At 43.1% G+C, this 12,026-nt stretch overlaps 1 protein-coding gene across 1 annotated transcript in view; it reads right to left on the reverse strand.

Moving 5' to 3' along the window:
• The window catches only part of LOC121693254 (protein eva-1 homolog A-like), a 37,014-nt gene extending 25,056 nt beyond the window's left edge, over positions 1-11,958 (reverse strand). The window contains exons 1-5 of the mRNA XM_042072561.1: positions 11,778-11,958; positions 4,457-4,683; positions 3,380-3,503; positions 2,309-2,476; positions 1,435-1,578 (exon numbers count right to left, since the gene is read on the reverse strand). Coding sequence (XP_041928495.1) covers positions 1,435-1,578; positions 2,309-2,476; positions 3,380-3,503; positions 4,457-4,683; positions 11,778-11,880 — 766 coding nt within the window. The 5' untranslated portion in view covers positions 11,881-11,958. The remainder of the gene's footprint in view (positions 1-1,434; positions 1,579-2,308; positions 2,477-3,379; positions 3,504-4,456; positions 4,684-11,777) is intronic.
• Positions 11,959-12,026: the final 68 nt, after the last annotated feature.

Below are 12,026 nucleotides of genomic sequence, written 5' to 3' on the forward strand. Positions count from 1 at the left end.
TATTGTCCTTTTTGGTGTAAGAATGGACGAGGTGAGATGGTCATGTGACTGTTAGCCACCACACTACACAACCACAATCCTAGTCATAAACTAGTCCGCTAAACAGACTGTCTGTCTGTGGCAGAGGCCAGTTCAAGACCATTAACCATCTGATAAGCTTGGCCTTACCTCTTATCTGACATCATCTGTGTCAACACTCCAACGCTCTGGCAAACACCCCAATGAGAGACGAAGGCCAGACAACTTCAGACGACACCGGATTTTAACGAGAAAAAGTAAATCAATCACTTTGCTGGCCCTGAGGGGTGGAGGGCGGCACAAGAGTCTTTGAGGCTGAGGAGAGGCAGCACTCATCAAGCCCTTCCTCCCTGACAGACTGAAAAAAAGAGAGCGCCCTGGCTCTCCCGTTCCAAGGAAACACGCAGTCACGGGAAGCCGCTGGCTACAACATCCCAGCTGACAGAGGAGGAAGAGCGCCTTTGATGTGAATGCCGTGTGACACTCTGATATATGTCATCCCGATAGCATGTTCTCCTCTCACATGCATAGTCAGAGGGGGCGTGCAAAGCCTATCTTTTACACTCTCACCCTAATCACCAAGGATCTCACAACATTTTTCAGATAATTTCGACAGGATTTGAGCAAGTTGATGCAAATAACTTCCCACGTGCAATGCTTGAGTTGATTATCATAAACTCAACACATTTCATGCTGCAATAGAGCCTACATACATACTTTCCATAGATATTTTTACACCAATAAAAGAATCAGAACTTGTCGAGCTACTTTAAGGTTTCTATAAAATTCTATGCTGGTTCGTCAAGTCATACAGGCGATCTTCCCTTTCTAACACGTAACGGGTAGACGCATCGGTTTCATCTCTTTGGAGCCTTCAGAGCAGACCGCAGTTTGATTTTCTGCCTCAGACCAGCGGCCTGTAATTAGCATGTGATTGGGGGCGCTCAGCGAGTGGAAGAGCTATATTTGCGGTTGAGGCAATAGGCTGCTGAATAATACCCTTGGTGGAGCAAATTGCCCAAATTGCCGTCGTTGAAATCTGGAGCGATCACCCTGGGTCACCGTAAAGTGAATCACTCGGTAGGGCCAGCACACACAGGAACACTTTATTTCAGGACTTGCGATGACTAATGTATTACCAGATGTGCTCCTTTTTCATTTGCTGCCTGACCAGGTAGCCAAGGACTTTGGAATGCCAACCTTGAACATATAGAATGGTAGAATGGTATGTGCACATAGGTATGTGTCTACAAAGTTCTGTGGTGCATTATTTATATGTCTGCCAAAGTGCTGTTTGTGAAGAACTTCAAGGCATGGAGACATTTCATGGATAAGTACTGTAAGTGATCTATGAAGTTGTAAGAGAAATTTGAGAAATGACCACCCCCTAGTGGTCAAAGCCAAAAATGCTCTCACCACAGGTGTAGATGATGCTGAGATAGTTGTGGTAGCCAGGGGAACAGGCTTCTCCAAATTCCTGGCTGGAGACCAGGAAGGAACAGCTCCCTTTGCCGTGGCAGTGAGAGGCCACAGCCTGGACGCTGGACAATGACTGGCAGTCTGGCAAGACAAAAAAGACAGAATTCTATAATCACATTTCTCCACGTCAATGTGCTTAAGAATTAAACATGTAAAACACAAAAAAAGACAGAATTTGAGTCAGTCACATGAACTCTCTAGCACACACCCACACACCCACATCTAAATTCAACAGTTGGCCGTTTTTTAATTCTTCCATTTGCTGGATGGGATTTCCTTTGGGAATGCCGAGGATTCGCACGGACAAAAGCGTATTTGATTTAATGAAAAAAGAGCCGGGTATGAGGTTCATAATAAAGTCTCATAAGGTCTCAGATCTACCTGTCTTTGAAGGGTTTATTTGGCATCAGCGCTTCGCATGGACAACTCATGCCAGAGCAAATCCTAAAGACAGAACCCCGCGCTGGCACGCCTCTCCACCTGGCAGCACACTGCGCTGCGTTTCACAACCCACCCTCGGGTGCCCTGCGGTCACTGGGTTCACATGCAGACGTTTTCACAGTGGGGTGCGATTCATCGTAAATGTGAGTCAGGATGTTCTGGCCACCGCGTGTTCCTCTTCCCACTGTTTGCATTTAAATTTAATTTCAGTGATTTATAGGGCCAATGCATCACACACAGGAGCACAGGAAGTACCTTTTCAGGCGCACAGGAAGTGAGTTTTGGTACTCTGTGGCCTGGCCCTCTCCGGTGGCTCTGGGATAGGATGGGGGTGGGAGGTCAGAGGTCAGGGGTCAGTTAGGGTTCTTACCTCCGGCGTGGCCCAGGTGGGCAGGAGGGGATGGCGGCGTTGGAGGGCACTCCTGTGTTGCCCGCGGCAACCCCTCGAAAGTGGCGGACGAGACGGCGATCAGTGTGCCACGCCTACAGCTCAGCCTCATCCTCTCCCCTTCACACACCACTTTAGTACGGTAGTCATCTGCACACACACACACATACACACACACACACACACAGATGCAGTCATGGGGGACAATAAAAGACACTCATACACACACACACACAGATGCAGTCATGGGGGACAATACGTAAAAGACAAACACACACACACACAAAGACAGAGTAATAAAGAACAAGAACACACACAAACAAATAATTAAAACATCATCATTTTATAAAGAGACATAAATAACACACAGGCACAGAAAGACACTCCACAACACATACATGCAGTTATGCACAATAACATTCAGCGCAACAGACATCTGTTGCCTTGAGACCTCTCCTCTACACATAATTAAAACATACACATCTAGCTTAATGCATATGTCAACATGCCATTAAAAAGATGCAAAGTATGCGCCCCCAAGGCACATTAAAGTTCTGCAAATGGCACACAAGAGCATTAGTGGACTAGCATACAGGACAAGATGTACTGGTCGGAGGCGACCCCTGCTAGAGGGGCTGGGGTAGGAATGTGGGGCAGTGAGGGGTAATCCTGACAGGAAAGGGCAGGAAGAGGGGGCATCTGGGTCCTATTTCTGCTGATCTGCCTCTACACAAACACTCAACACTGCAACAGCACACACACACGCTCAGATCTTAGGTCTCACCTGATCCTCAGATCTCAGGTCGGTTTGGAGTATAAATACACAGCAGAGAATGGAGCATGCGGAGAAATATTGAGAGCGAGAGAGAGAAAGAGAGAGAAAGAGAAAGAAAGAGAGAGAGAGGGGAAGAGAGAGAAGGAGAGAGGGAGAGAGAGCGAGCAGGGAGGCAGGGGTATATCCACAGATTGATACTAAAAAAGGAGATGCAGTAGGGGAGGAGGAGAGCGGCAAGCAGGACACGGAGGGCTGGGGGTCACAGGAGGGGTCCTTACTTGGCCTGCATTTGTACCACACAATAAGGTATTTGCTGTGAGTGGGACAAGGGTCCGTCCCAAAGACACGGCCGCTGACTACTAGATGACAACTCCTTCTGTCCTGGCATTCATCCAGAACCTTCTGCGAGATGGACAGAGAGGTGAGGAGGGAGAGAGAGAGAGAGAGAGACAGATGAAGAGAGGGAGAGGGGAGAAGTGAATAAGAGGGTGAATAATGGCAAGCCAGAAGATAAAAGGAGACAAGGACATAGGAATAATGTTGTTGGAACTCTTCACCCACAAGATCCTCCTCACTCCTCTCCCATATTTGAATCCAAATTACAAGCTGCCATTTTGTATTTAAAGACAGAAACAAAATTAAAACAACAACATTGTCCATTTTTAATGACATACAGTCCCGGGCCACCCAGCGCCCTCTCGGATCTATTTGCCATTCAAACGACATGCAGAAAACAGCCCCTAGGAATGCAGCTGGTTTGAATGGCCATAGACAGCATTTAAATCGACTCTCTCTCGCTCTCTAGTCATTCTAATGAGAGCAGGGGCTCAGGCCAGTCAGGCACTCCCACATACCCATAGAACTCAGACATATGTCATTTGGACATGTTGGATTTCTAAATGCTATCTTCATGCCTTACCGTGATGCTACAACACATGTTTATTTATTATATGTTATTACTTTATTCAAATAAACCCACACAACACACTATTTGTGAAATATTTAGAGAAATGTAATATTAATTCATGCAACACGTATCGAGAAATAGATCCCGCTTCAGATGCCTGACAATATCATGTCTTAAAATATATGTAACATTTTGTACAGCCATGTCCTGCTACTATAACATTTCCATGATGCAATGTAAAATCAGTTCATATAACACACATATAGTGAAAAGATGCTTCAGTGTATCATGTCTTTGCATATTACATATTATTTTGTTAAGACCATGTAGTGCTACCATATTATTTCCATATGATCATCGGTGAGCGTTACCTGCAGGACTGTCTGCACAGTGCTACCACATTATTTCCATATAATACATATTCCAAATGGTCATCGGTGAGCGTTACCTGCAGGGCTGTCTGCACAGCGCAGTAGAGGTCCTCTCTGACCAGACCTGAGTGGGCAGAGGCGGTGGGGTCGTTGCTATGGACACACTGGAGGGGGATGGAGACCCTGCGGCCGTAGAAGGCCGACTGGACACTGATGGTGGAGCGTGGTGGGCAGCGCATGGACAGCAGCTCCCCGTCGCATGCCAGCTCAGAGTAGTTCCTCTGAGTGCTGGAGAGGTAGCCTCCTAAGGTCAGTAGAGGTCAAGGGTCAATGATTAATGATCTTTAGTGTGGTGGGTTAGGGCAGTGTTTTTCAACCACTGTGCCGGGGCACACTAGCCGCAGAAAATTACCTCACTGGTCCAGAAAAGCAACTGTTGCATCAAAGAATTTATAACCACATGCTCTCATTGATTGTATGATTGCACTATTTGTGGTATGCAGGCATTGTACAACGGGGGCCCCATATCCAGTATTCACAGAATCATCACATATCCAGTTCATAACAACAATTAAATTAGATATAGTCACCTACAAATGAAACAGAGGGCGCTTGTTTTATTGAGCAGGTCTTGCATAGAAGCCATAATAAGGCCATATCTGTGTATTATTTGAAATATTAGGCTATGGTATGTTTATTTTTTCTTCACACAGGATGTTAGTGTGCCGTGGGACATTTTAAGTGTCAAAAGTGTGCCGTGGCACAAAGGTTGAAGGTTGAAAAACACTGGGTTAGGGGGTGAGGAAGAAAGCATATCAGATCAACACAAGGCTGTCACATCAGCTTGGCTGACTTTTTAAAAAGAGACAAAAGTTGATGACAATAAATCCCAAGCAACAAGACAGTTAAAACACTTCGTATTGGGTCTAACAGTGCATTGCATCAAGTTACATCTGCAATAAAGTGCAGTTTCTTAGGCTTATCACTTCAGTCATACAGATGTAAACATGTTTCCTCTACACTGACTTTATGATTGTGTAACTAAACTGACTAAACACTGGTACATTCATGGACACCATGAAGACACTGCTGTCATAACTCTGCTTGACTTGTACATTGCTTGTTAGTTAGTTGTCTGCTATTGTTAATCTTGTTTTATGTACTTAACTTATTCTTATTTATTAGGGACCATCAACCTGCTCAAGGGACTAAAGATGGAAATTAGCCACTGGCTATAATCTTACATATTTAATATTTATTAATATCTGCTGTCCCTGTTTTAAATAAATAAATAAATGACAAATTACAAACTACACGGTAAACACACATTTACCCACAGGTGATGCACTCGTGCTTTAGAGTGGAGGCTCTCCATCAGTGTGTATTAATAACATGCAGTACAGTAGTCATATGGCCGTCTACACAGCTGCCTTTCAGTACAGTAATCATATGACGCACATCAGCTGCTTTACCTCCCAGGGCCGGCGTTTCCTTTACTGTCCAGTCTCATGGTATACATTCAGTATGTAATGCCAACATACACGCAACATACAGAGACAGATGAGGACAGGCCACACTAAGTGTCCATTAGGGCGTGTGGTTATCTGCATTCACGCCAGCGTCTGATCAGCGAGACATAATATTCACCATATATTATGTTCTTTCGAATATGAATGACTGACGAGATATATCATTTTGATACAAAGTTGAGGAACTTTTTATCTGAATCTAACGTGAGGAAAACAAGCCTCTCTCTCTCTCTCTCTTTCTCTAGTTCCCATAACATTTACTGACATGACTGAAGTACTCTGCATTGGCAAAACCTTCCCTAAATCAAACAAATCTTAATTTAACAAGACTACATAAATGGCATTAATTCATTATAATACTATAGTATGAAAGTGTAGATCCTTTTTTTTCTCTCTCTCTCTCTCTCACACACACACACACACACAAAAACATTACAATTTAATTCTAGGTCATAATAAAAACTAAAAACAATGTTGCTAATCCACTTTTAGGAAATGTTACACTAATCTCCAGGTAATCTGGGAAACTGGGAGAATGATCAAAGGTCTATGAGGTAAATTACACAGGAAATAAATGGCAGGACTGAAACATGAGCTTACAGTATACTGTATGTTGACACTAATGCCAACAGGAAATTAACCATTTGCTGTGAGCTTACATTCAACCGTGTGTACAACTACAGTAGTTTGTAATAACTACAGTGTAGTGATACAGAAAACAAAGCAGCTAGTATTTGTATTTAGTATAATCTCAATGATTCTTTTAAAGAAAAGATTATCATGGAGAGTATGAAGCTGCAAAAATTAATCAACAACTATTTTGGTAATCCATTAGTCGGTTTGTACCAATTTTAAGGACAACACTTCAAGTTTAAGTATTATATTTTCAGCTTTACTTACTCTTCAATGACAGTAAAGTCAATATCTTTGGCATGTGGACAGAGCAAGGCATTTCACGACATTATCTCTGGCAGTGGGAAACACATTTATTCACTATTTTCTGACATTTTATCAATCAAACAATATCAGATCAATCGACTATGAAATAGACTACTGATCCTGGTAAGAAGTGGGTCAGTAGTCTGAGTAGAAACCTTTAATGGCTACAAATGACCACACTGTTCCATCTGCTCTCTGTGAATGACACTGGTTCTTAGTCAATAAACGACAAACACAGGGAGCAAAGATGTGTTGACGGGCAGATTTACTCCAACTACATTTGAAGCAAACCAGAGCAGACTTTTCAGCAAGTCAGAGTGCCAAAGCCGTAGCTAAACTTCAAAGGTGAGTGCATGATGAACAGGCCAGCTTGCAGGATAACCCCACTCTGGCCAAACACCTCTGGGGCAGCATGTGCGTCTGCCCGTGACGCCTGGTCTTCGTTTGCATTGGAGAGGGCGCGGAGGGTCTGTCATCAGCACTGGCAGCGTCTGAGCTCTGGAGCAGACCCCAGTGCAGTCCAGCCACCCCACCCCACCGGCCAGACCGTCCATCACTTTAATGGCGGAGTTTACTGCCTGCATAACATCACCTCGGGGACAGCCAGACTGCCTACTCCGAATCAGCCGGTGGGAGACCCACAGCTCTGTGTGTGAGTGTGTGAGTGAGAGAGAGAGAGAGAGAGAGAGAGAGAGAGAGAGAGAGAGAGAGAGAGAGAGAGAGAGAGAGAGAGAGAGAGAGAGAGAGAGAGAGAGAATAAAAGAGTGAGCTGGAAAGATTTGTGGATCTGTTCCGGCAACTTGCCCAAAGATTTACAGCTCAAATTCACCTTTTCCAGCCTAATGTCTTTTTCATTAAGCGGCTTGTTTTATTCTGTCACTTAATAGAATAAGAATTGAATAAAAGATTATGGCCCTGGTGATGTAACACGTCGTGTAATCTGCCTCAGGAAGGCCAGGATGTGTCAGAACAATACCGAGTGCACTGATGAGCAACACTACACCGATGAGTTATATCACCTCTGTCCATTCAGGGGCGCCATGACGCAGGCTCCCCACTTGGAAAGTTCTAGAAACTCAGACGCCATCTTTTAATACCTTCGCAAGTTGACAAATGGAATATCTGACCTCTGGACTTACGGAGGACAACTAATTGAGGTGTGTATAATGCCAGGCGGGGATATGGAGAGTTTAATGAAGGCATGGAGGCATTCGTCCCCCTCCTGTGCTGGAAGAGTTGGCCAGCTACAACCTGCTGGGTTTCGCCACCACTTTCTCACGCCACAGCGACCCAACGATGGCTACACTCCACACACACATACACACACACACACATACACACACACATACACATACACACAGACACATACACAGACACACACACACTCTCTCTCTCTCTCTCTCTCTCACACACACACTCTCATACACACACACCCCAGTCTTACACCTTCCCAGTGACTGGATGCCTCACTGTCACAAAACTCAAACGTCGTCTCTTTTTCCCTTTTGTCTAAGGGCAGAGTGCACTTTGATAACATTTCATGGCTACTTTTAATCCTGAGCGCTTAATGGCAGAAGAAGTTAAGAGTGTGGCAGCACAAGCTGTTCAGCGAGGACAGCGGCATAGGCACGGTGTGGTGCTGCCCGGCGTGGTGCTGTGCAGATCTAACAGTATGGCAGCAGTGGCATTGTTCCGTCTCCGGAGTTTTTCAGAGTCACAAGAATGTCTGTAAGCTGCGATGTGAGGAGCACAATGACATTCTCCAGTCAAATGGATGAGGCGAGAAAAAAATGCCTCACTTGCTGTTGCCTAGTGACAAAAGAGATCATACTGGCAGCCCGATCATGCATGACTCTATAAAAAAAAAAAAAAAAAATGTTTACTCACTGGAAATAATGTGCTGGCATTTCAGCACTGTCACACACTAAGAATGATACAGTCGGATATAGAAAAGCCGCAATGAGACGCTGCTAGGCCACTGAAAACAATGTGATCACATTCCAGTGTTTTGGCACATCATAAGACTATTTTGACAGCCGTGACCTGGGGATTCTGCCATATATCGCAGAGCAGTGGCAACCGGAGCAAAAGGTGGAAGGCGTACAGTCCGCCCACATCACAGACACACACACAGTGTTTACATTTTACAGGTTGTCCAGCCCTGTGTTCTCTGTCCTACCTCTGGCTTAGAGGTTCTGTTTAACACTTACCAGACAGATGAGCATTATAGCGAGCAGCACAATTCTATAGGAGGGATCCTCTGAGCTCAGTTTCCCCCCGAAATGGTCCAGTTATGTGTCAATACAACACAGAAAGACAGTATGAGAAGAGCTACAGTATATTTGGAACTCAAACTCATAGGCCTATATGGAGTCTCATGTTAAATCTATCAGGGAGGAATTTTTAGCTTTGTTATCTTTTATTTTTTTTAATCAAAATTTTAGCAGTTATCAAATGTTAACAAGCTATTCTTCTACAGATGAACAGAACTTTCAGAATTGTGTCAGACATGCTTCTAAAATTATTTGATTTGACCAAAATTCTCAATAACATAGCTAAACGGGGTGGAATTCTAAGAGTGCCTTAACATGAATAAAATTTCAAAAACTACTACAGTACAAGAAGGTAGGAACTGCACAGTTGAATTCCCACTGCAAATAATGTCTTTTCTGGAAGGTGGGAAAGTACATACTGAAAGTACATAAAGTTCATACTACTAACATGGTGGAAGATGACCTCAAGGGGACACGGTAAGTGAAGAAAATACTGAAAATAGAAAATAAGCTGTAGTTACACATGATTCATTTGTTTGATTCAAGACAGTTTAGACTAGTCTGTAAAACATATTTTAAATATTTTGAGGTCTTTATTATATTATTGGTTCATAGTTGTTAAGAAGTGCATCATTTAAATGTCAATTATTTCTGTTGTAGTTCTGAAATGAAAACACCTTATTTGTTATAAAGAGTGGACATCAAATGTTATTGCATGCCAGGAATCAGGTAAAGGACTCAACATGTCAGGATTAAACACTCTGACACTTCTTTGTCTGAATATCTGTTTAAAAAGGTGAACTGAAGGTGCACACAGCAGGGTTTAAGTGGTCAAATCCACTTATAGAAAACATGGATGTGATGATTTGCAACCTGACACTGGCAGTACTATGTCCACTGAGTTTAGCTTACCGGTATTTTACAGAGACAGAAAAAAACATGCAGCTGCCTTGAGAATACGAAAGCTAGGCTACTGTTTGTTGGTGAAACATTTTGGATAGAATAAGTGTCTGTTTCTCAAGACACTTGCTATCACACACAAAAGCAGATACTAAAAAGACAACAATCATTAGATCCAGAAATTTGGATGTGAGATATAAATATAGGACAAACATTTTTAAAAACCCACATAATAAAATGAATCAACATATTAAATTTTAAATATCTCCAATGTGGGATAAAATAAATAAATAAATAAATAAATAAATAAAAGACTGCTCCAGAAATTAAGCAGTGATGCACAAGGAATATATAGCACAGCCCTCTCAGATTTCATCTTGAGCTTTCATGCCAGGCTCTCATTTCACCCAGAAAACATTTTGCAAGGCTTTTGTCATTTCTGAGGGTGAAACCTTAAACCTAAGTCACCTCCAAGATAAAGGATGGAATGGTGGCAATTCTAAAGGGGTCAGATGATGAACTGACCTTTGCCACTTTGCCACTAAAGTCAGATCTTCATGACAAAGTCCCATGGCTGCCTGCTGCCACCATCAACAAGGACCACTAAAAAGGGATGAAAAACGTAGCACTTACCCTGCCTAGCCCTCCAGTCTTTTGAATCTGAAGTAAGGACTGTTGCCTACAAACCCAGAAAATGTTACCAGAATGTAGCTATGGCCTGAAAATACTAAGGTAATAAAACGGGAATTTCTTGATGAAGTTGGCCTAATAAAGTTTAGCCTACTTATTTGTCTAATGAGCAGGCACAGGGGGGGGGGGGGGGGGGGGGTCTCTGTTGGTGGTTCCAACACAGAAGACCGAAGTTCATGACACGGTCATGCCTGCTTCGGTGGTGAAATTACATTATCGCGCAAATAGGATGATTTCAACGTAAATACGTCAATCTGCGCTGAGCCTTTTACAAGCTTCATATTGAGCTGCAGCAGAATGTCGGTAGACTGAGAGATCTGTCAACTCTACTTTTCAGTAACATGAGCACTTCAAGTTTAGGCCCGTTGACAAACTTCAGGGAGAAAGACATTTATTCAAAAATTATTGGATATAATCGCTCGTAATGAGGTCGTGATCGGTTTCTTCAGAATTGCAAAAATAAGTCAGTGCACCCACTACATAAAAAAAGAAATCTGTTAGGCCACCCATAGTAGCCTATCAGTGCCCGCTCAACGCAATCAGTGAAGGGGTTTTCCCCATATACCTACTCATTGTTTAATGTGTTAATTAACTTAAATTACACACTAAATAGCTTAATACATTCAGAATTTCTCTATTTATTTATTTTTAAAAATCACTACTCATTTCCAGATTCAGGCAAATTCATGAATTTGAAGACATTAGTGACTGGCTATGACGCAGTCACTTCATCCATTCCAGGAGACAATTAGGTACTGTAGGCTAAAGCAATTTAATTTATTACTCTTTATAAAGAGTAATTCGACAAACAATATTCATCCGTTTCTGCATACGAATAACTGTTTTCACTAGGCTATTCATCGACAGAGTTGACTTGTTGGTACTGTAGTTGCAACACGTGAGATTTTGTTGTCGCAATATTTAGCCCTACCTTTCAAACGACAACCACAATTAGCCTGTTTCAACAAAACAATGCGTCAATTAGGCTACACATTTCGTCTACAACTTAGCGTAGACTAAGACAAAACAAGTTGCAGAAGTTTGTCTTAATAAGGATGCTGGATTACCGGAGTCCTCGAAACTTTGAGAGTCAATGGATGTAGCGCACAGCATTCCGAGCACACACGTATAATAGGCAATCGACGATGAGGTCACATCGTAAAACGACATTGTCTCAGCCGTTGGAAACACGGAGATATAAATGTGCGTTTCAAGCTGTTGTTGTGAATGAGTTGTGAAATGAGAGCACGTCCATCACACCAAGGGCTTCAGCGGCGCACGTGAAGGAACGCAGTGAAACAACGCTCACTCTGCGC

This window comes from Alosa sapidissima, chromosome 19 (genome assembly GCF_018492685.1).
Source record: "Alosa sapidissima isolate fAloSap1 chromosome 19, fAloSap1.pri, whole genome shotgun sequence".
In the NCBI taxonomy this organism is placed as follows: Eukaryota; Metazoa; Chordata; class Actinopteri; order Clupeiformes; family Clupeidae; genus Alosa; species Alosa sapidissima.